Source organism: Peromyscus maniculatus, chromosome 15, assembly GCF_049852395.1.
Source record: "Peromyscus maniculatus bairdii isolate BWxNUB_F1_BW_parent chromosome 15, HU_Pman_BW_mat_3.1, whole genome shotgun sequence".
In the NCBI taxonomy this organism is placed as follows: domain Eukaryota; kingdom Metazoa; phylum Chordata; class Mammalia; order Rodentia; family Cricetidae; genus Peromyscus; species Peromyscus maniculatus.
In genome coordinates this window covers 50,796,906-50,823,349 of record NC_134866.1, presented here as the reverse complement: position 1 = coordinate 50,823,349, position 26,444 = coordinate 50,796,906, and the positions used below count along the sequence as shown (strand labels likewise).

Sequence of the window (26,444 nt, the reverse complement as noted above, 5' to 3'; positions counted from 1 at the left end):
AACTAAGTAAAGCAACCTTGAGAAATATTTTCTGAGTAGCCAACTTTATTCTATTCTTTCCCAATCCTCACCCAGCATCTTTACGAAATACATGCCACAGACTAGCAAAATCTTTGGCAGAGTAGAGTAAATTTTGAAATTGTTTTCCCTTCAACCACACCCAAATGAGTGAAAATAAGAACAATTATTCTTCTATAGATGCCTCACATGGCAACTTAGTAGAACATGGAATAAAGTATGAGGGATTTCTGTGAGTTTTGTAGCAGGCATGACTTCTTTTTGATGTTGTTTTCCTAGAGCCGACTCATGTCTCCTAAAGTCTCCAATGATGCTGAGCTAAGATGTGCAGAAATGAACCGGAGGGATGGGAAAAAGGAAAGCAAGGTGCTGATTCTTGGCTTGGCTCATTTGAAGGGAGTCCAAGGTGTAAGGATGCTTAAGGTCTACCGGTAAGGTATGCTAACACAGTGCCGTGCAGGCATGTCCTGCCACCAGCAAGAGCACGACTACAGATCACGAGGTGAGCACTCTCTTATGCGACAGCCTTTGCTGGGTGCCCCAGAGCAGGCAGCTGTTCTGTCACTGCTCTTGAAGTTATCCTCGGGAAGGAAGAGTGGAGATGACTGAATGAAGACCCACACCCTTTCCACCCCGTCCGGGTCACACACACACACACACACACACACACACACACACACACACACACACACACACACACAGTTTACAGGAACCGTATCATTCCTGCTCTCGTCTGTATGAGCTCACAGCGCTGTATCCTGTCTGAAGCACTGTCTATTTAGCTAAATGTACTCATCTCAACCAGGAGCCTAAACATGGGTATAAGCAAGGGCCTTTTAGTGCAGAAGATGACCCACCGAGGAACGGAAGCAAAGTGCTGGGATGCTACTTACTTTTTACTGTATCTTTTAAACTTTTTTCTTTTGCTGTCATACACAATATACAACATACACATTTAGCAGCAACCACTCGTGAGTACACAACTTGAAGTATTCCAAATTTATTTTACAACCTACCTGTCTATCAATTTCCAGATATTCAAAATATAAAATAGGCATACAATAGAAGCTATTTGGTTATTAAAAGGCAAAGAAGTGCTTTGATACATGCTATACTATGGATGGACCTTGACAACAACATGCTGAGAAGAAACCAGTAATTTAAAAACTATATATGTCCTGCTGTGGTTGGATTTAGAACCACTTAGGAGACTAGTGAGCCAAACCTCTGGGATTGGCTTCGATGGCATCTCCAGAGGCGATTAACTAAGGGAGAGTATATGGACCCTGAATGTAGGTGGCACAATCTATAGACCAGGTTTCTGGAGGGTCTAATATGGGGGGGAGAGGGAGGGAGGGGGGACAGACAGACAGACAGAGTCAACTGACTGTTGGCATTCTCCTATTCTCTGCTTTCTGGATGGCCATGAAGTAATTATCTCTCCTCTGCCATATGTTTGTCTCCTCTGCCACATGCTTCCTCTGCCACATGTTTCCTCTATCACACATTTTCACTGCCACAGACTTCCTCTGCCACAGGCTTCCTCTGCCATGTCTTGTCCATGGGACCAAACAATCACAAATCAAAGCCTGACACAGTAAGCCAAAATAAACTCTTCCTCCTGCTTAAGTTGTTCCTGTTTGGTATTTTGTCACGGCAATGAGAAAAGAAACTAAAATGTCCTGGACAGAGAAATCTCTAGAGATAGGGAGTTGATTAGTGATTGGTTAGATCTGGAGACTGAGGCCGTAACAGATGCTAGCTAAAGGTCATAAAATGTCCCAAAGTAACTGTGACTAAAAACCATTAAAACGGGTGAGTTACACAGGATGTGAATCACCTCAAACAGCTTTACAAAACGACCCACCCCTCTAGTCTACAGGTGGAATGGCTGTCCCAGTGCCAGCTGGTTCTAGTTGAATTACTCTATCCAGAAGCCGAGCTAGAGTGAACAGCCTCAACTGTCCTTTCATAAACCATTCCATGTTGATTTAAAAGATACTTTGTCTCCTTCCCATGCTACATATAAACCTCATTCATATCATGGGTTAAAATAATTTTCAGACTGCTTAAGCAACTAAAAGTAAGTCATAAAATAATTATAAGAAAACCTCAACAAACATTTCAATGATTTTCCTCAGATATATTGGTCATTGGAGACATATCTCTTGTAAAAATGTCTAATAATGAATACTATCATAAGACTGAGATCAAGATACTAAATATAAACTGGAAAACAAAAGCAAAAAGAATATTATGCTTATTTATATAAGAAATAACATAACTATGAAACTTGCAAAAAAAGGAGTGGGAGATGCATGTGTTAACTCCTTTTGAGTCAAATACTAACTTCATGTAAATTCTATGCAGATACTGAAGCCTCCTTCACTACAAGAAGGGCATCTGCTGGTCTCAATAACTGACACTGAATTTGATGGTGAAAGACTGAATGCTTCCCTTGGAAGACATGGAACCAAGCAACTATATGTGTTCTCACCATTTCTGTTCCTTATGCCCCAATAATGCAAGAAAAAATCAGAACAAACACAATGAAATTATCTTTGTACATAGAAAATTCAAGTAAAAAAATAAACCTCAGAAAATCTACAAAAATTTACTAACTAGTACTACTGACAGGCTTAGCAAGGTGGTAAAAGTTAGTAACTAGTACTACTGAACAGGCTTAGCAAGGCAGTAAAAGTTACTAACTACTATTACCAAACAGGCTTAGTAAGGTGGTAAAAGTTACCAACCAGCACTCCTGAACAGGCTTAGCAAGGTGGTAGGAGTTAAAGTTAATATACAAAATTCAGCGGTTTTTTTTTTTTTTTTTTTTTTAGGTATTAGCAGTGGACATTTAGAAATTAAAATAAAAATATCACTTAAAATAGCATCATTTAACATAAAGTAGGTAGGAATATATTTCTAAAATAAGTGAAATATCTCAACACTAGGAAGCTATACAACACAGCTGAAAGAAGTGAAGACTTAAATAAATGGAAGAATAAAGTATATTTGAAAAAAATAAATATTAATATGCCAATTCTCAAATTATTTGTAAATAACAAAATTCTAGCAGCATTTTTTATTATTAAACTTTAAAAAAAAAAAGATTCTTAGCCAACCAAACAACCAACAAACAAAAAGAGGACATGAAGTTGGGAGAGGGTGGGGAAGTGGATCTTGGAGGAATTAAGGGGAGGGCTACATAGTGAGACTCTGTCTCTACATAAACATATGTGTGTATATACACACACATATAAACATGTACATATATACACACATATATGTATATATATATATGATGGATGATAGATAGATGTACATTTTGAAGAGTAGGTATTTTAATTATAGTTAAGTCCAATTTATTAGTAGTTTTCTTTTGTTCTTTTGAGATTTTAAATATCTGTATTCTTTGAGGATTTCATACAGTGTACTTTGATCACATCCAATAATATCCACTGTGATGGATATTATTAGTTGTCAACTTGACTATATCTGGAATGAACTACAATCCAAAAGTGGAGAGCACACTTATGAGAGATTTTTTTGCTTGTTTTGAATGGGTGAATCCACTTCTAGTCCTGACTTTCAAAATAGGAAGACACACACTTGATCTAGATATTGAAGCAGGAAGACACATGACTTTAATCAGGATCTTGAGGTAGGAAGACACACTTTTAATCTGATCCATATCTTCTTTTGGAAGTCTATATAAGGACATAGAAAAAGGAAGCTTTCTCTCTTTGCCTGCTTGCCTTCACCTTGCTAGCACATCCATTCCTTCACTGGCATTGCAGCCTACTTCTCTGGGATTCAAGCATATCCTGAAGACCAGCTGAGACATCCAACCTTGTATACTGAGCAATTACTGGATTCTTGGACTTTATATTCACAGCCAGACATTATTGGATTAGCTGGACCATAGCCTGTAAGTCATTCCAATAAACCCCATTCATATATATCTCCACAGAGATTCATTTTGTAAGTTCTGTTACTCTAGAGAACCCTGACAGCAGTCCTTTCCTGACTGAAACATTATGTGATGTATGACTATAGTTCAGTATAAATTATGATTTATTCTATATTAGCATTATCAATAGAATTATAATGAAAGCCACAATTAGAATTTAAAATAATCTAGCAATTATATTAAAAATAAAAGGAAGTAGAAGAAATTGTAATAATTAAAAATACTTAATCTAATATTAAAATACTGTATCAATATACAATTAACATAATTACTAATGAGCTAACTAGTAAGTTTTGGTTTTAAGACTAAAATCTAGCTTATATGTCACACTTATAGCACATCTCAGTTTAGAATAGGGACAGTTCAACTCAGATTAGATTCACCTATAAGGCTTCAAAAATTACTGATGCCTGTGTCTTACATCCTGGACTTTGGAAGCTCCAGGAGACTAAAATGCAGACAAGTTTGAGAACAAGCAGTCTAGCAATTAGGAGGTATCAGGAAGGGCATCTTAGAGAAATGATCTTAAATAAACACTTGAATACTAGCACTCATTAGATACAGAAACCTTTCCAAGAAGAGGAAGCTGTGAGGCCAAAGGCCAAGAGGTGAAATCGGTCTGAGTGTTAAAGAATTTAGTCTGGATGGAGCATAGCATCCAGGGTGAGTGATGAGATCTGTGTGGGAGTCACAGGATAGGCCATATAAGGCCTGCATTCTGTGCAAAGAACTTTATCCACTAGGAAATGAGACACTATTAAAGAACTTTATGAAAGGGATTGACACATGATCATGTTTGTTTTTAGGAAAAGCCACACACAGAATGAACTGGCAGGTTCTGAGATTAGCAACAGCAATCTGTTGGCAGCCTGTTAGCAGGTTGTTAAAATAGCCCAGCAGAAACAGTGTAGCTAAAATGGTCATGACGGGACATAAGGCTCTGGCTAGGAACTTATAGGGAGAGTATGCAAATAGAAAATACAAAGAGCATATATATCCCAGGATAACCCAAAATTTTGCAGTTTAAATCTAATTCAGAAATCTAATTCATTCAGAAAACGATGGATTAGAAAGCAAGATACTTAAGTCTTCCCTAACAAAATCTTCCTGACACTAAATTAAAGTTGGTTTTAAAATTATTTTCTGAGCCCATTTCATAAGAACTGTCTACTATTGACAATTTTTGACTAATATATCTTATTTCTTCTACGGACTTAAGTCTCTTTAGATTGTTGCTAACCTCATATTCATCCACCTAGCTCAGTGGGGACACTTCTCGACATTCACTCCTGCTGATGAGCATGCCTCTGGAGCATATGCACATCAAATCTTGGCTCTTCAAACAATGATCACTAAGAATGAATGCTGTGTAATGATGACTGTTAGATGATCATATCTTAAGATATAGGCCACAAGATAGTTCCTTCATTTGACTTAGAATTGTTTTGTCCAGCTGAGGCTAGCTCCTTTAGAGATAAGGGAAGTAAGTGCCTTGTGGATTTTTCTGGGCAAACCACAGTACTATTACACATTTATTCTAACTCAGTGGCATCTGAATTTTTTTGACTAGACACAAGTGGCAGATATATTTTTATAAGTTTACTATTTATATAATATATAAAATGAGTATCAATAAGATTAAGGGCTATACAATTACTATTTTTATCAACAAAGATGTCAACTTTATATTGTTTAACAATAAAAAATTTCAAAATTCACAAACAATATTTACCCTTACTATATAGACCTACTCCAGCATGTTCTAGCCTATGCCTTACCACTAAATAACAGCAACAACAATAAAGCTGATTGAGACAAACTATTGCTTTCATGTTCTACTAGTGAATTTCTGTCTATAATTAAACTTTTTCTACCCCTTAATTTATACTGTGTTAAGAAAATAAAAGGTTTTTTTTTTTGTTTGTTTTTTGTTTTGTTTTGTTTTGTCTTGTTTTTTGAGACAGGGTTTCTCTGTGTAGCTTTACGCCTTTCCTGGAACTCACTCTGTAGTCCAGGTTGGCCTCGAACTCACAGAGATCCACCTGCCTCTGCCTCCCGAGTGCTGGGATTAAAGGCGTGCGCCACCACTGCCCAGTCGAAAATAAAAGTATTTAAGATAATATATCTGTCTGGAAACTCTAAGTACCTAGGAGTACTTGGCAGAACTGATAAGGACCATAGCAAATGCAGGTGATTCAAAGATTGAAGAATTTTTACTAAAGCTTTTCTGATTAGACATAACTAAACTGATCATATAACACAGTTGATTCTTGTGGTGGTCTGATGCTCAAAATGAAGATCCCTGAATCCAACAAAAATGATGACATTACATATAACACCAAATTCCTTCTACAGAGGAAAGCTGGAGGGAGTATTCTGAGCTTTCTGAAAGATCACCTCCAGTGAGCTAGCATTCAGCTATGGAGCATTTTCTGAACGTGAAGACGATTCGGTTCTACTAATAACAGTGAACTGGTACAGATGATGAAATTGTAGATAAGCTGCTGTGTTTTGTTTAAGCTCTGTACCTTACTGAAATGGTGTTTATATAAAGATCACAAACAAAAGCTTATTAACAATTTTGTCAAGGCAAACCAGAAGAGAATGCATTCTTATCCAAATGGACTCAACTGTTATCAGACAGATGCTCATATTTGCAAGGGCAAGAATCACCCTCAGCACCAAGGTACAGATAAATCAGACTAGACTTCAGCCGAGCAATGAATGCAGGCTAAGACAGACAAGTGGGAATGCTGTTAGGGCTGCTCATTGGTGATGGTGTGCACTGCACCAAGCTCATCCTCTGTGTTACCAACAGCAATTTATCTGATGGACTAGTGTTGACAGAACTTGGAGCGGTGCCAACCCTACTGATGAGAAACAAGGTGGAACAGGCTGGCTGGAGGGAATGCTTCCTTTTTAGGAAGCAGCAGTAAGACGATACATGGAAACAAGGGTGGAACAGACTATCACAGGCTGCTGATACAAGAAACGTTTCTAAGTTTCAAAAACAAAGAATCAAAGAATGTCAAATAAATGGCCAATGTGTACAAGAAGTTACTCAAATACTCACATGAAATAAGTGTCTAAAGGAAATAAATGGTCACCTAGAAGTGTGTACCCGCAGCTGAGACGAGCTCTAGTTGATGTAAAGTCTTTTTGCATCAGGCAGATTATGCAATAGAAGACAAAAACTGAAGACAAAAATAGTAAGTCCTAGTCTGTGACAGGCCTGACTACTTACTATGCCAATCAAAAACCACATTCAGCTTATGCTGAAATATAAAAAGCAGATGGAAATCAAATTGCTTGCCTAATTGCAGAAAAGAAGTAAAACCCGAGACAGTTTTATTAAGCTAACTAAGGGCGAGTGGAAACAGTTTCATCAATAAACCTCTTTCTTTCTCAACACAGATGTCTTCGTTCAGTCCCAGACCAAAAACCCATCACTTTCATCTGTTTCAGCCCCAGACTTACATTCGCACAAGAGGGTGCCCACTGCGCTTTCTTCAGTGAAGGAAGTCTGAGGGGCCATCACTGTTCTCCACAAGTTTTGTGAATGAAACATCTGTTTATCTATAGTGCAATGATCTGTAGGTCCTGACAGACACAGGAGCCCTAAAATCCCAGAATGTATTCTGAAGCAAACGGAATCAGTGACATACACAGTGAATTAGTGACTGACACAGTGAATGTGCTGGAGTTCAGCATATTGTGATTACCAGGAATAATTTCTTCTCAGTGAGAGAGTTACGGATATCTGTGGTTTTTCTATAAGCGAACCAAAAAAGTAACAATCATATTGTTTTTATGTTAATTGGTTGATTTATGATCTTACTGACAAAAATGGTCTTCACTAGGTTTGTTGTGAGTATTTGGCTGTGCTTTGTTCTTGAATGGGTGCTGTAGGCATCAACTGCTGGCTGAGAAGAGGAAGATGTTGGGAAATATGGAGGCAGCTGCCCACAAAGGGACACAGTCTCCATTTCATTGTCTAAAAAGTATATAAGACTAGAAACTAACTTCTTGGTTATTTTACAAGAATTTAATTCACGATACAGAAAAAACTAAAATCCCAAATACACAGTCCATTTTTTTTCAAGTTATAGACATTAAACAATCATTTTTCTGGAGGAAAGGGCTAGTTTCTTGACTTACAAGGATTATACAGCATTTTACAAAATAGTATTGCACAGGATTTTGACTTCTAATTGTATATATTCTTGGACAACATATGTCCCGTCAGCTACAAGGTGAACCATCAGCTACGGTTCTGATCCAGGAGGCTGCTGGGCCGAGAACAGATTGTGGAAGAGAAGCACAGGAAATGGAATGAGAGTGAAGGACAGGAGCCGAGGGTGCAGACTACACGGGCTGCAGTAGACACATGAGGGCTCTGGCTTTAAGAAACCCACTGATGCTGGTTTGCTCGGTTTTAAAGCACTGATAGGGTCTGATGCATTTCCAAGGGGACTGAGGAGAGAAAGAACTGCTACAACGACATCGGAAGGAGGTGACGGGGCGGGGGCGAGGAACAACCAGAAGAACTGGCCCAGCACCACGAGCTGTGCAGTACGGTTCCCAGAGGGCAGGGCAGCAAACGGCATGGGTTCGGGGGAGCTGGTAGCAATGGCAACAGCAGTTTCCTTCCAGTTGTTTAGAATTAGGAAATCTTACTCTTCCCCAGTGATGGTCCAGATCGTATGCATCCCAGACCACATTCTGAGCAATTATGTGCCAAACAAAGTCAGGGGGAGCTGCAGCAGGTGTTTAGGACTAGGAGAGTTAACTGGCAACTCAGTGGACACAGCATCAAAGGTTCAGGAGGGCAGAGGGGAAGACAGGTGGTCACAGGGCTAGTACAGGAGGATAAGTAATTGAGGCAGACCTATCTACCTACGGTCGACTTTGAAAGATGATCTACTTCCTGGCATATCGTAACGACAAGCAGCTTGCCACTCGGTAAATGTTGATAACAAAATGCTTTTCTCTGTGTTAGGAATTCTGACAGCATGAATTCCTTTATAATATTAATTTGAAAACAACAACAATAACAACAACAAAACCTTCATAAACTTAGGGTTTTTTCCATAGTAAGAAATATACAAGGACATGATGTGGGGTGACAGTTGTTTCTTTCATTAATGTCATACCCCTCCCTTTGTCTCTGTCTTTTTTCTTTTCTTTTAAACAAGCAGTATCACCATACTGATGGAACATTTTACCACAGCTATCACCAGTTTATACTGAAAAGCATACAAGATAGCCTGCTATAAACATTTAAGAGTTTCAGGATCTGCTTTTTCCTTTGGAAGAGTGTTGTTCTACATTCTGTACCAGCACACTCCCCCTTCATTTTAGCAGATACCATTATCCTTTACTTCTAGAATTACTTCTGTATACCTGAACCCAATGACTCATTCCTTGTTCAATAGAAGATAAAATATTTACAATTTTATTATGAAACACACATGGGACATTGCATGAACAGACATAAAATTAAGCCTGAAGTGACCAAAGTCTGGACTAAAACCATATTTATGCTGCTGAAGGCAAGAAAAATTATTTAGTCTACAGTAATGAGTAAGTAGCAGCAAAACAAATATTTGGTTGGCTGTGGAGAGCCAATGTTTTCATTACGGGTTGCAAGCATGAAGGCTAAAAACAGGCTGACCAAGCACATTCTGCCAGCAAATAACACATGTATTCATCACGCCTTTGTTGCACACAAAGCATGATTCCTAATTTATGGATTTATATGCTTTAGATGTATTATGTACATATTACATATAATCTATGTGTGTGTCTTAAATGTTTTCACATCACTCATTTGTTTAAAAAGGATTTATAGCAATACTTAAATACTTAACTAGTGTAAAGTACACCATGTCTTAGCCTTGAAAGTGCTTCAGGATAGGGATGTCGCTTAATGGCAGAGCATTTGCCTAGCACATACCAGTCCCTGGGTTTGATGCTCGATACCACCCAAAAACAACCACAACAAAAATGAAGAAAAAGGTGCTTTAATCTCAAACAATATATTCCTCATACCAACAAATTATGAATGTGTTATTTGTCTACACACGCAAATAAGTGCTTTGATCATTACATAATGGTTGTAATTTGCTGACTGCCATGCTAAAGATTAGTTATTAGTGATCACACACACACAGTTTAATAGACCACAATAAATTTATTTATTACTACTTTCAGGCAAGGAAACTAGGCTCAGAAATTACAGACTCAAGATTGCCGAGTCACAAAATCAGATCAAGGGAGCCCAGCTGTAGATGTCTGTGACAGCAGTATATGGGAGAACACACTCCTGATAGTGTGGCAGAGGGGCAAACATGCCCCATAAACACTTACCAATGTAATTGCCAACTTCATTAAAAGTATAAGAATCCCTTATTTCTTTATTTTTATACCTATATGATCATAAAAGAAACATGAATGGAAGTAGAATTATACTGGTGATACTAAGAACAAAGGTAAATTCTTTTCTCTTATGATTAAAAAGAGAAACAACAAAGAACTGTAGATCCTTCCTGCTGGAGAACACAGTTAGAAGAAACAGGCAGACAAGAATGTGCCCTGCAAAGGAGGGCTGTTAGACTGTGAGGGCCTCTCCTTGCTCTGGAAACAGGAAAGGCCTAGCAGCAACATCCATGAGCACCCAGCGACCAGACTTGACTGCTAACATTATTTCTTGGTGGTACGCACAGCTCCTGAGAAAACAGGATGATTTCAGGCCTTCGGAAGGCAAAGGACACTCTGCAGCTAGAAGAGCTTGTTAAAGAGCACCAAGTGCTGAACACCGTCAGGAATGTGTCAAAAGAAGACAGGGAGGAGGAGCTGAGCTCCTGCAGCAAGTGAAAAGCCAACAGCGGACAACTGGAGCGCATGGACTCGGGTTCCATGGCTTACCCGAAGTAAGCAAGCAAGGAAGAGAGGAAAGCTGCTTGTCCAGTGGGAAGAAGACTAACGACCGGCCACTGAATACTAGAACTAAAGGATGAAGTCTGAGGAGGAATGAGACCACAATCTTAAAGGCTCCCACAGAGACACAGGTGGCATTCTCATGGTTTAGATCCCAGCTAGGAAAACAAAGGCAACAGCAAAACTCATTTGAAAAATAAAAGATGAAGCTACAATTTTGACGATGAGTGTTACTAATTTCCTAATTCTGGTAACCCTACCAGTTACCCAAGACAAATCCTAGAGAAGCGTCTGTTTAGTGCACAGGAGACATGTGTGAGAATGCCCTCTGTTAAGTGCCTGAACTAGGAAATACACAGAAAGACCCTCAAAATAAACAAAACAACCGGCATGTAAGTGTAGTAACATGCACCACTCAAGATGAACGAATATGTGCTAACTATGAAGACATAGACAGATGCTAAAGGTGTATGCCAAGGAAAACAGCACAAGGAAACCAAGCACTTGATCTTACACGATGCAGCACAGGATGGTACTGTCACTTTGATGACTGCACAGATTACGCGTTGCAAGGTTTAACACATACACAGAGAGGAGAGAGAGAAAGAGACAGAGACAGAGACAGAGAGAGACAGACAGGGAGACAGAGAGAAAAAATCACACTCATTTCTGTATAGTGAGGACATTATATGGAAGGGGGAAAAAGGAAATTAGAGAATAAACAGGGGTTTATACTATATTCATGCTCAATTACATTAAAGTCCAAAACAAATATAAAATATATTAAGGTAAGTTGGGTTAAAAATGCAAAGCCCCTGTACTTTGGTATGTTTATCACATTTTACAAGATAAAGGAAAATTTGAAAGAAAAAATGATGGCTATTAATTTGAATAAAATTTAAAAATCTTATAATATTTTTGCATCCAAATTCAACAATTCTAATACTGACATGCTTTTACTATTTTCCTTTTGCATAAAAATATTATGATCATCTCGATCTGTTATTTCACAGTAGTACTGTTTAATGGGAAATCTGAAAACTACAAGGTATCTTCTAATTGGGCTTGAATTAGTTTTCTGTTAACTCTACATAGTGTGACGTCACTCATCTTAAGTAGAATGAGGTTTATTTTTATTTTTACTGTTTCAGTTTTTTTCCTGCTTGTGCTTACTGATTTAATGTTTTAAAAAATATAGAACATGAATACATTTCCAAAGTTAAACTGCTCCAAAAGATAAACGCAGGGAGGTATTGCTGCCTCCCAACACTGCCCTCCACTCCTCACTCCTTTATAAATAACCAGCACCACTGTTTTCTGGCTTCCTTTTCTAGGTGTCATTTTGCAAGAGCAAGAAGAGGCAAGTATGCACCATAACTGTTTTGTATTGAGTTTGTCTCAATTTATGTCCAAAAAAATGAACAAGCAGAGCTCTTGAAAAGGCATTTCTCAAACAGTCCAAAATTGAAGACTGAGAAGTAGCAGTGAGTGCCTTTGACCCTTATAAACACTCAGGACACTGGAGAAATTGATAATGTGGATCTCAGGACATGTCTGGGAACTTAAACAAGGAGTTAGTACTTCTCCTTTCACAAGGAGGTGACGGTAGAGGTCAGAGTTTAGGAGGAAGCACAGAAAAGAAACAAGGTTTGAAAATTATCTATGAGTTAATGGAAGGAATGAATGGGGTGAGATGGAGAAAAACCTTAGTGGATATGAAGAGACTTCCACAGAGGAATATGGAAGAGAAAGTTCCTCAAGTCTGTGAGAAGGTAAGTGGTGGCTACTGTTGAAAAGAATTAGTGTCACCTTATCTGAAGACAAAGGGCATGCTGGAGAACTGTGTGGGCTTCTGAAGCCCTGGGTCCAGGGGTAAAACTAAGAGGAGCACGCTAGAGAGCATGCTTACAAGGAGAAGACTAGGCACAGATGCAGGGTATGCACCAGGGATGTGGACTCTGAAGACAGAGGCCATGTGCATGGTAAAACTCTGTAACCATGGCAGTCTCTTGGGATTTCTTCAGCTGTGAGAATTTTATAAAGCAGAATACATTTAAGCTATGTGAATATTGGTGATACCAATGACAAGCGAGCCTTTTAATTCTCCTTACTTGGCAAACACTGGCCCAATTTACCAAATGAGGTAACAGTTGGAAACTACTGTCATCCTTTGATTACTGGACTAAGAAAATTCAACTTCCCCATTAAGTCACAAGCAACATATCACCTCAACGAAAAGCTGAATTTAAAAAAATACAGTCCTTGTTCAATCTGACTTAGCAACATAGAGGTTTTGTGATTATATATGCACATTCACATTGTTGTTATAAACTAGCAACAATAATAGAAGGAACCATATTTCTAATCTATGTACCTATGAGAATGAACTGAAGTTTAATTTAATAAACACTGCTATTCCATATTCACACACCCCTCTTTGGGAACAGTTTCCAGGAATTTATCTTGGTTTTTAGGGAAAGGAGACCCAGAGCTCCTAATATGAAATCATGGCTAAGTCCAGCTCTGAGACTGCAAAGCAAGGACAGCAAATGGAAAAGGCATTCTTTGAATGTAAGTCTGAAGCAAGTTCAGCCTTTTCTTTGTTTATTTGCAATCCATAACCTAGCAATTTCCCTTATAACACAGAAATGTTGAGAACTGACTTTTTCTGACATCTGAAAGCTAGAATTGCCATTACCTGTCATTATACTGTGTATTTACTTCTTCACCGACAATCCACAGTCACTCAGTGTCCCACTGGAATGTAAGCCCTAGAGGACAGACACTTCAATAGTATGTTTGTTTTATGAATTATCCTGGAGAAATGATTAGACTGTAGAAAAGACTAAAACATGGATTGGAAAATCAAATGTAGACTCCCACTGTGTGTAACAAAAATAGCAAGTCTGATGTAAATGATTTTTTTATGATTAGAACTGAAATTTTTATCATTTCTAAGAAATGACAATATTTGGTTTACTAGATCAGCAATAAATGTGAAATATATTAATGTCAAGGGTTTGAGGTAAGACATGAAGAACAAACATTTCATAGGCAAAAAATTGTGGAAGGTGTTTTGGTCAATAGAACTGTCCAAGAAACCTGACACAAATAAGAAAGGGTGGGTTTTGTTATGGACTCATCAAGACAGTTTAGTGAGAATATTGAATTTGTATTCTCATTAACGGGGAATAAACAGAAGAAAGGCTCTTTAGTCTACATTACTGTAGAACTTGAAGGACAGGATGAGAACACATGAAGGGATTTTGTTACCGTCTCAGATTCAATCCTTTCAAGAACCATATGAATTGGTATTACAGTTATGTAGTAAACACACCTCTTCCTGAAAGCCTGGCTCCATGCAACTCCTCCCACCCCTCAAAGACTGATTTATTTTTATTTTATATGCAAGAGTCTGCCCGTACATTTGCACGTGTAATGAGTACACAGTGCCCACAGAAGCCAGGAAAGAGCAATGGATTCATCCCTTGGAACTAGAGTTACATGTGGGTGCTGGGAACTGAATCTAGGTCTTCTGTGACAGCAGCGAGTACTCTTAACTGCGAGGCCATCTCTGGAGTCCCCTGGAGATGGTTATGATATACTTAATTTGGGTCATTATTAATTTTAAGCAATCACTTGGAAAGAGGTGAAGATGTGAAGCTGTGCTCAGAGGTAGAAAAGTGGTTTCAGGAATTATATGTAAATAAGCAACCTCACTGAAACCTCCATAATACTTGGAAAGTCTATATAATGACAATTTGGTTAAAAAGATCCAGCCTTGAACAAATACAAAGCTTTAAAAATTAGAGATGCACTGTGTTTAATTCTGAGACTGTTCTAGATTTCTAATTTTATTCTGGTCAATATTTGTGATAACAAATTTATTGAGAAGGAATGACAAAATGAAGCAACAAGACCTAGCTTCAGTGATGACACCTGCTAGGAGTGTCATAGACAGTTTATTCAAGATCATCAGCTGATTCAAACCAAGACTTTTCTCACTTCAGAGGCTGTGTTCTTAATTGACTTTCAAAAATGGAGATCTGATAATGGTATGTGCCACCAATGGAAATTATAGCATTTTATTGATTTTGTGTCTTGAATTCTTTAGTAGAATATATATTTTAATAGTTAAGCTAACATGGAAAATCTTGTAAAATTACCTTATAAAACATAATTTCATTGTGAGAGGGAATTAGTTTTTAGTAGGAATATTTGAATTGGATTATTTGGATGTTATACTAAAAGAACAGCCAAAGATACAAAAAAAAAAACAAAAAAAGGTACCTGAGGTAAGCTAATTCTTTTTTTTTTTTGGTTTTTCGAGACAGGGTTTCTCTGTGTAGCTTTGCGCCTTTCCTGGAACTCACTTGGTAGCCCAGGCTGGCCTCGAACTCACAAAGATCCACCTGCCTCTGCCTCCCGAGTGCTGGGATTAAAGGCGTGCGCCACCACCGCCCGGCCCCGGTAAGCTAATTCTTAATGAGGACATATGAGTATGAATTCTTAAAAAACTTTCCAGAGCATCACGTAAAAGAGAATGAAGAGAACCCATGCTCTCCAGTTCATGCTAGTGTTAACAGAAAAATCCAAACATCCAGATGCTCCACAGTTGTGTGACTTAGGCCTGGCACAGAGTGTATTTCCAAATGGGAACACTGTTTATAATCAAACTTTTAATGATATTAGTTCTTCCTGAGAGAATCTAAATACTAAAACAATTGAGCAACACAAGTACACATACACATACAGAGACATACACACCACCACTACCACCACCACCACCACCACCACCACCACCACCTCTTCTACTTTCTAAGTGGAAAAATCTAAAATTATTTCAATTTAGGATCCAAATAGCTAACCTGACTCCACTGTTTCCTTGCTGAATTATCATAAGCCATTTCAGAACGGAAGAGATGGCATACTACCAAATCAATTAGGGACAGTTTAAAAATATGATTTTTTTTCTTCTTTTGAGTGAACAGTAAAGATAATTTAATTCTCAAGAATGGAGTCCTTGGCTGTCGACACTACACATATTTTACACCCTAGAGCTGAAGGTCATGAGGAGTTTTTTTTTTTTTCTTTATACATATGGTTTCTATATCCATTATGCTCAATGCTTTATATTGGCTACAAGAACTGAGAATAAATATTTCTAAAGCAAACTGATCACTTAGGAGTTGTTGGTCAGTTTCAATAAAAAGATTTTTTAAAAAAGCATGTTACAGATTATAAGAAAATCATATTACTAGGGCAAAAGTATGATGTTTCTGTCATTAAGACAAAATCTGGGAAAATAAGTATTACATATTAACCACAGTTGTGTTGGCCAACAGGATTATATGGGTGATCTTTTTTATCTTTACACTCTTCTACAATTCTAGTGTCCTATAAAGAATATGTTACTTAATTTGATTCATTTACTTATTTTTCTGAAATAGGTTGTGATTATGAAGCTTAGAATGGTCTGGAACTCCAGACCTTCCTTCCTCAGCTTCCTGCCTGCTGGCCTTACAGCTAAGAGTCACAATATTTGTCATGATACTTCAACTTTTTTGCTCACTTGTACATTTATTTATTCATTTCCTCTCCAGACTTCTCATCACAAAAAAAAGTTACCTTCCAACTTTTAATAACCAAAGGAGAAGCATGCTTTCATTCTAGGAATATCAGGAAGAGGTCTGCAACCAGTGATTTGCTTATGTGACATGGCTGTCCCCAAGAACCATGGACTCACAGAGGGTCTCTCATTTATGTTACCAAAAGATTTGATTCTTTATATAACTACTGGCATACACACCTTGACATCTGCTAAAGACTTTTACTGAACATATTACTTTGTCCCATGTGTTAGAAGCATACTCCACACTGGCAGTATGGCTTTTAGTAACAGAATTAAAAACAAAGACACACACAAAGTAGTGGGCTAGAAAGATTCACAGGGTAGCTTTCTGTTTGCTAATTTACTCCTTAAAAAAATAACTGAGATACAACCACACACTATGTTAGTTTTATGTCTACTTTACACAAGGTATGTAGATAAATTTCCAAATGGTCTTATTAAATAAAAAACACGGAGCCAAATATAGGGGTGAAAGCCTTAGATAGATCAGGGAACTAGGGAAAGCCACAGCCAACCTTACCTCACCAACTCTGCAGCTTCCAAACGCTGTGACTTCCTGTCTACCCACGCACATATGCCTTGCTGTTCTGCCATCTGATTTGCTCTCTCTGTCCAGCTACATCACTTCTTTCTGCCCAGCTCTGACACTTCTTATCTGTCCGTACAGACCTCCAGACCTCCATGGTTAACTAGTGTTGGAATTTTAAGGCATGTGCCACCATACCTGGCTCTGTTTCCAGTGTGGCCTTGAACACACAGAGATCCTGCCTGCTAAGTGATAGGATTAAGGACATGTGCTGCCATTACCTGACTTCTTTGTTAACTTAGAATGGCTTGCTATTTCCTCTGACCTCCAGACAAGCTTTATTTATTAAAGCACAAATAAAATATCACCACATTTCAGCACAAATAAAATATCACCACAAAGGTAGAATTCTTTTAGAAGAAGAAACTTAACTGAGAAAATGCCCCCACCTGACTGGCCTATGGGCACGCCTGTGGGGCATTTCCTTGATGAATGATTGATGTGTGAGGACCTTAGCTCAGTGTGGGTGGTACCACTGAGGGGCTGGTGGTTCTGAGTGCTGTAAGAAAGCAGGAGGAGCAAACCATGGGGAGCAGGGCAGGAAGCAGTGTTCCTCCATGGCCTCTGCTCCAGTTTCCTGCCCATGTCAGCTCATGCCCTGACTTTCTTTGATGATGGACTGTGATGCCAAAGCATAAGATGAAATAAACCCTTTCCTTCCAAAGTTGCAGCTGGTTATGGTATTTTATCACAGCCACAGAAAGCCTAACAAGGCACATTCACCCTTTTAGACACAATTGCCCACATTTTCATTACTTTTTTAAACTGTTCTGAACCTAAGTGAGAAGAAACAGAATGACTGTTGGCCTGGAAGGGTATCTATGAATCAAACAAATATACTTCACCTTTCATTAAAATAAAGTTAAAATTAACAACTAAATTAGGAGGCAACTATTGAAGAAAGTGAATTCTGGAACTTTTGGCCTCTAAGGGGTTGGGGGAAGACTCAGTAGGGCCTGAAGAGTGTGACAAGCTAGGGAAAGGACCCATTTGCTCATAGAACTCACCACGTGTGCTGTTAGGTTAGCAGAAAGCAAACACTCCATGGGGGTTTGTCTCTCGTAACACCCATGAGTGAGTTAGTTTAACATCCTGTGTCAGATAGACGGGAAGCAGTTAAATACTACAGACTGTCACAACTCAGTGAGGGCCCCTCCTCTGATCAATGCACCACTAAAGAGACAGTCAGGGGCAACATGAAATGGCCTGCTGTGCTCAGAGGTGCTCTGCACCTTGGAGGTGTGTTTCCTTAAGAGGCTTTGGAATTCTTCCTTGATTTATAGGCTCAGATTGCCTCTCTCCTCTCACTTCTGGCAAGAATCACAGAGCAGGGATTGTCTGCTCAGAACGCCAAGAAGGCTCTGACACCGTATCTCTTTAAAGCTGATTAAAGATATGTCCCAACCTGTCCCTCTATGGTACTATGTTCAGTTTGTTACTAGTTCTAAGATGGAGAAACTTAAAAAAACCCAGAAAGGATTTAGACATAATTTAGTGAAGAGGATTATATATTTTATTAAAGAACTTGAAAGAGACAACACAAGAAGCCAACTTTATCACCCATTAATTATCAATCTTATTTTAAATTTATTACCTCTCACAGTAATCCTATGCACAAGGCAGGGTGACTTACAGTGGGACTTACGGGACTCCACGGCTGTAAACACGAGTGTCCTGCAGTAAATCTCTCTTGACTTTGCTGGTATCTAAACCAAACACTGTGTCCCTTGTTTACCTAAACTGGGGTGTTTGCTCTTAGAATCTACTGCAGATTCTGTAATCGACTAAGAAAAAGAACCATTTTCAATTTTGCAAGGTCCAATCTCACACTATTATGAAAATTTTAACTGTACTTATGGTTTTATTCCTTGACAGTTGATTTCTTTTACTTACTGAAGCATTCACTTAGGTATTGTCTGCAGTCTTTCAAAAGTAAACAGGCCAGTGAGATGGCTGCAACCAAGTCCAACGACATGAGTTTGATCTCCAGAACTCACATTGTAGGAAGAGAGAACCAATTCCTGCGAGTTGTCCTCTGACCAACAAGCATGTTTTGTGGTATGTCTGTACCCATGCATGTGCATGCACACACATACATGAATGGAATAAAAATTAAAAGTAAGCCGGGCGGTGGTGGCGCACGCCTTTAATCCCAGCACTTGGGAGGCAGAGCCAGGCGGATCTCTGTGAGTTCGAGGCCAGCCTGGGCTACCAAGTGAGTCCCAGGAAAGGTGCAAAGCTACACGGAGAAACCCTGTCCAAAAAAACCAAAAAAAAAAAAAAAAAAAAAAAAAAAGTAAATAGAAGACAAGTGACAAAATGATGTGTTTCTCCTTAAGTGTCCTTATGTCTATTAACTGATAATATTGTATGGCTTAAGGGATGGCAAACTTATTTATCTCTATAAGGAAAAAATATCATGAGGTCAGATTTCAGAGTAACTTGTCTAGTGTGATAGAGCAGATTTAAAATGACTAAGCTCAAGTCATCAGTTATGAATATAAATTTGGATTAGGAAACTAGATAAAGATTATAAACTCAGAGGAATAGTAATTAAACCCTAATCAAAGGTTTCCTAAGATGGCCATACCCTGAAGTAAACATCATATCCATGAGAATACCTGACTTAATGGGGGAACGTCCATTCATGTAAGACTCGAACCAGTATTTTAATGCACAAGTATTAGAATGCAAGGCTTTCTTGGTCTTTCATGTTTCTTCCCAAGTGTGTTTTAATTCAACTATCATACCCTAAATTCTAAAAGGAAATGTCTGTCATCAGTACATGATCACACTTGCTGGATGCATTCAAAAGGCCAGGACATTATTGTCATTGGACACTTAAAAAGGTATATACATTCACACTTTCAAACAGAGTGTCTTTATAGAAATATGACTGACAAACATGAAAAGGAAGTTTGTTTAAAGAGTTTTATAACATGTTTAAAAATGGCCATATCAACCATGAGCTTTACATAATACTAACAAGTACTAAAACTCATATTTTCAATTTGTAGGTTTTAGGCAGGAAACAAAAAAGAAAGCAGGAATAGCTATATGTTTTTCTTCTTGCAAATTTAAAATTATTATTTTTAATATAGTAATGTAATTTTATTAAAAATTAATTTTATCAAAAGTTTTCTTAATAATAAGAAGCCTGAAGGTTATATAAGGTGTATAGCCCTAGATTTACAATAAGAAAACTGGGGCTTAAATATTTTCCCTGCTAGTAACTGAAAGTAGGAATTTTCCTATTTTCTTACTTATTTTGAGACTACATATTATAAAATTCTTTTAAAACTTAAAGCATTCTTAGTGTGTGTGTCTGTGTCTGTGTGTGAGGACATTCACGCACCTTTGGGCTGCAGTGTGTATGTTGTCATAGGGCAACTCAGTGGAACAAGTTCATACCCTTCATCTACCCTGACAAGGAATTGGGGACTGGATTTATATCCAGGCTTATGCAGTAAGTATCATTACCTGCTGAGCTTTCTTGCTAGCCCCCAAATATTCTTATAGTGACTAGTACTACTATATAAAGAATGAAGTATTATAACCAGAATTACTATTAAATCAGAATTATCACAGTTAATGTATTTTTGGTCTCTCCAGACCAACAGGCATAGTAACATACATTAGTGAAAATTCACATGGAAGACAGATCTATATTACATAAAAATTTGTCATTCAAAATTATCTGAAGGCTTTAGACTATTGCTTATCTAAGTTTATTAGTGAATTAAACTATGATATACAGCTGACATGTTCAAAAGAACAAATCACCCAGGTCCCATAACACTCAGATAACTTAGTCTTGGACTGAAATAAAGATGCTTTACAAAAGCCAGACATGCAGCCACACAGCTCAATCACAAATCTTTCCTGAATAGGTTCATCAGAATATTTAGCTCAACTTTCATATAGCTCTACAAAGTCAAGGTCAAATAACACTTTCCAGCTTCTTTTCATGTGTGTACCTTACTATACAGAAACACACACAAGAACCTCTGGATTTCTTCCTAGAGTTCATGTAGTTCTAACCTTGGATGAATATCTATTGTCTGGGAAGGCTAGCTGAGTTCTAACATATACCGAAAGATATTCAAATTCTACTTTGTTTCTATAACCTTGTGTTATAAGATGGCTTGTGGTATCATTTATAATCATAGGGAGAAGTTCCATTTGCTTAAAATTTGCATACAATACTTTTCTTCAAATATAAAATGTGTTTTCTGAAATTCACTAATCTTTCAGAATAATCATTTTTCTATTATCATTCCACCAATACATGCCAATTTTAAAAGTTCAAAGTAGGTTTAGAGGATACCCAATTCCAAGGAAAAGGTAATCCCATAATGTGCATCCTAAGTAGGTTCCAGGAAAGGCTGCATCGAAGTACACACACAGCACACACGGTGATAATAAAATAGGGCGCTGCTGTCCTGACAAAACACCCATCGACATAAAATACATAAATAGCCCACTTAACTATTTAAATACTGCCAGCAAAGATATCTCAACGTTATGATTCCTGTGGCTGGAGAGATGTCTCAGCAGAACTTACTGCCCTTCCAGAGGACCCCTTCTCAGTGTTTCGTTCCCAGCACCACATCAGATGGCTCACAACCACTTGTAACTCCAGCTCCAGGGCATCCAATGCCCCCTTTGCCCTCTGTGGTACCTGCACACCTGCAGGGAAGATGAGCATATGCACGCGCACGTGTACGTACACACACACACACACACACACAAATATAAACAAATTGAAAAAAGTGTTCAAGGTCATTAGAAATCAAGTAAATATGCTTTAAAATCATTTAAAAATAAAACAATTTTTAAAAACAGATCCCCCTGAAAGACTAGAAAACACAATGACATCAGCAAACAACTAAACCCACATTTTTGGAAGCTAGTTTTATCATTCAGATTTAGGACAAGTCCAATTATTTCTACATGATTTAAAGAAAATTAAAATGCTGAAAATCATCACCAACACAAATCTCTAATTATGACACAAAGACTGTATAACATGGCTTGTTTTCATTTACATATAGACCAAACCAGAGTTTAAAGAGTCCTCTCGTTCGTAAAGGAAGCCAGTTCAGGCTTCCTCTCCCAAGTTATACTTGGTGTCTCAAAAGCAGACAGATGTTCACCGCACATCTGGTGAGGTCGTATAACAGCGCCAGCACAGCGGGCATCTGCTGCCCTTCTCTTCTCCTTCTAGGCCTTGAGCTACAGAGCAGGATCCACCCTACTGCCAACCCCAAATCATGCTCTAGCAGATTTTGAAACATGTGGGTACTCATAATTATTAGCTAAAAAATGAATAACATACTTAAGCAAAACACCTTTCTAGTCCAACAGAAATGCTATCATGTATTTAACATGGTTTTAATATAACAAACAATCCCTTGGGAGAATTACATAGAAAATAATCCTTACTAAACTTACGTCACACCTATACTGCCAATACAGCTTATTCCCACTCTGGATTATATTTTAACTACATGAGTTAGTCATGAATAAATTCATCTCTTCCTTTACAATTTGGGCTATTATGGATGATTTAAAGTTTTAGCAACTTATTCAAATATATACTCCAGTGACTTGAATTTTTCATCAAGGGCCTGTCTTTATTCAAGCCACTGGGAGATACAGTATAAATACTCTCTGAATTGCATCTTTTAAGCAGCTACAGGGTACTGCTTTTACTGCCTACAATGGTATGTTCTGCAATTGATATACTACAGTCTTGTATTGGCACATATATTCTTTAAGGCTAGATACATGACGCATGTTATTTTCTTAAGCAGAACTCCAATAACCACTTCACAATCTAACAGATGAAAACACTCCGCGCTTTACAAAAGCATGAGGGTGAAGCTGTCTGCACAAAGCAACATGTCACAGCAAATTTACTACACACTTTAGAGGCGACTGAACAAGACTTACGATTATGCTAAAATGGGAAGTTAGAATATAACACATGATTACAAAAAAAGAAAACAGATTTAAGGGTTCCAAGAAGTAATTCTGGAAACTGAACATTACATGCCTTATTGTGAAATAGTTACAAAGATTTTAGTAAAGTAGACTAGCTTTCTCTGAAGCTGGTCTTTTCTCCTTTTTTTTAAGGAAAAATCACCGTGACTCATAGAATATAGAAACTTGTATAACAGTAGAGTACTGTTTTGATGACCTTTAAATGCATCTGATTTTCTGTCTTATTGTAGAGGAAAACCAGACATAAATGGGATGGGTGGGATGGCTCAGAGGTGAAGTGCTTATCACAAGTGTGCAGACCTACATTAGCATCCCCTGGAGCCACATAAAGCCAGAGATGGGGGTGTTCGTCTGCATTTTCAGTGTTTGTATGGTGAGATGAGAGACAGAGACAAGGAGATCCCTGGAAGCTCCCTGGCCTGCTGGCCCAAAGTACACAGTGGTGAACAACAAGAAACAATACCTCAAACAAGCTGAAGCTAAGATCTGAACTTGTCCTCTAACTTCTAATACTGCCCTCCATGTGTGCACCTCAGTCAGTGCACATGCAAATATGCACAAATACACACACACACACACACACACACACACACACACACACACACACACACACACACACCCGTAAATAAAAGATGATGTGACCCGCCAGAGCCCTCACCTTCACTCTCTTTCTCTGCTTTTGCTGCAGTCTCCTTTTTCTGTTTCGCGGCTAAGAGTTCCCGCTTCAGTTGCCTTGCTTCTTTCCTGAGCTCTTCACTGTAAAGCAAAGAAGATACGTGAGTTTATAATACACCGACAGGGAAACAGGGTTGGCAAAGACACAACTGTTTATTTGTAGGTGTAAATCAAAGGAACATAATGAGTCTTCTGCTATGTACATGCACCTGTGGACAGGCTGCTCCTGAGTTGTCATTTTTCACAGTAACAGTCTAAGCACCTATAAATATTTTCCGTCTCAAACATACTAAACATCAGATGTGGCAGTTTGAATGAGACGTTCCCTATAGTCTCAGGCATTAGAATGATTGGTGTCTGGTTGGTGGTGCTCTTTGGCTCAGGAGATGTAGGCTTGCTTGAGGAAGAATGTCACTGGATACAGGCTTTGAGAGTTCAGAATCGCGCCATTTCGTGTTTACCCTCTTGGTTTCCTGTTCGCCATATCTGCCAGCTGTTGAACGTCCCCAGTGTGACGCTGGTAGATTCTTAGATCCCTGGAGCCCATAAGCCCCAAAGAAACCCTTCTATACAGTGCCTTGGTCACAACAGAAAAGTAACTAATAGAGTAAGTGAAAACTGGCCTGCTGTTTCCCTAAGTTACTAGTGAGTTTAACACTAGTCTCGATGAGCAGGGCTCCTGTGTTAAAATAAAATTTAAAAATACATGTTTTTGAAGATAGGGTCTTTGTCGGTATCCCAGATTGGCGCAGAACTGGCTACATCGCTCAGGATGGCTTTGAACACAAAATCCCCCACTTCCTCCTACTGTCTGTGGGTACGCACCACTATACCCGGCACACAAAAAGGATTCTGTGTTCATCAAATCTGGATATACATAATACAGGTTGAATTCAAAACCTCTCAACTTACTGAAGATGTACCAGTAATTACCATTTATTAAGCAGTTATTCCATGGCAGGTGTACAGGTAAACTTCTAAGAATTCATTTGATTTTTAGCTCTGTACAGTTTGCTCATTAAGTTATCTCAGCACTTGGGAGGCTGAAGCAGGTGGAATACTGAGAGTTTAAGGCATGTCTAAGCTGTATGGTGAGTTCCAGGGGAGCCTGGGCTAACAAAGTGAGACCCTGTTCTGATGTAACTCCTCCGCTCCAATGTTTTAAAACTCATCTAATCCCATAGTTGGCATGGAATTGCCTCTCTCATGAAAACTTCTAGGCCAAAATATTCTGATAATTAACATGCTGTATCATGTATTAAAAGCAAATGCTAATTTACAAGTCATTACCTAAGTGACTTGTTCCTGAAACACAGTTTTAGGGCAGAAGATTCAAATTTACTTCCTGACAATGATTATTAAGTATTCATGTCATGCTCCCTAGTTTGGCTATGGTTTATTACTCCCCCAGGGTCCATGGGGTGGATGTTTGTCCTCAGTCATGGTATAGGGAAGAAAACAACCTTTAAGAGGTAGGAAGTCCTTAGGCTAATTGGAGGGGGTTATCCTTAGAAGGCATTGTGTTACTCGAATTTATCATTGGCTTCCTGTTTCAAGACATAATATCTCTCTCTCTCTCTTTCTCTCTCTCTCTCCCTCCCTCCCTCCCTCTCTCCCTCTCTCTCTCTGGTTTTTTGAGACAAGGTTTCTCTGTGTAGTTTGGTGCTTGTTCTGGATCTTGCTCTGAAGGCCAGGCAGGCCTCAAACTCACAGAGATCTGCCAGCCCTGCCTCCTGAGTGCTGGGATTAAAGGTGTGCGCCACTGTTGCCCAGCGACATAATCTGTCTTTTAATCATGCTTTCAACACTGCTATTCACCAGGTAACACAACTAAAGAGGGACTCTTGCCAAAGCTATTAGCCTGTTTGGCCTTTTAGCACTGAAAACCATAAGCTGCATAAGAATATATACAGATATGTATGTATATATACCTATATCTGTCTGTCTGTCTGTCTGTCTGTCTGTCTATCTGTAATAACTAACACAAACCCTTAGAGTCAATTGTGCCCAGTTAAAGTCAGGCATAGTATATCCTTAAAAGACAAGTATTCATTCTATTACAGGAAAACCAGACTGGATCAAGGATGCTCACAGAAGACTGGAAGCTCAAACAGATACCACACCCTGACCTCTCAAGTTATTCAAGGCAACCTGAAGTCTAGATAGTTGTACACCGACCCTACTTTGCAGGTACATCCACCCAGCAGCCCCATGTGACAATGGCAGCTATGAATGTAGCCCAACACAAAGCCACTTAAAACATTAGGAGATTTCTGCAATCTATTTTTGTAATGTAATTTCACAGTTCTTGAGTATGAACTTTGCAGATGATCATGTTGCGTCACCATGTCAAAAGGATGGACACCTCTGTGCATAAAGCTTCCTGTTGGTCCCGAGTCCTCTCATAGTACTTATTAACACGAACTAGGTTGATCACACTGAAAGCCCTTAACACATGCTTGCTTCAGTTCTTCCAACCTTCTACGCCCAATTTGGTGTCCACTCGCTTTCGAGATAATAAATTCCAAAACTACCCTCTCTGATCTAAGTTCACGACTTCTTAAATGTTTTCAGTCTTTCATCTCTACTGAGCTTGCAGTCACTCTTAAAATCAT

The 26,444-nt window shown here is 38.6% G+C and overlaps 1 protein-coding gene across 1 annotated transcript in view; it reads right to left on the bottom strand.

The window, feature by feature from the left end:
- Cwc27 (CWC27 spliceosome associated cyclophilin) overlaps nucleotides 1-26,444 on the bottom strand; it is a 178,772-nt gene that overhangs the window by 52,394 nt on the left and 99,934 nt on the right. The window contains exon 11 of the mRNA XM_006982703.4: nucleotides 23,813-23,910. Coding sequence (XP_006982765.1) covers nucleotides 23,813-23,910 — 98 coding nt within the window. The remainder of the gene's footprint in view (nucleotides 1-23,812; nucleotides 23,911-26,444) is intronic.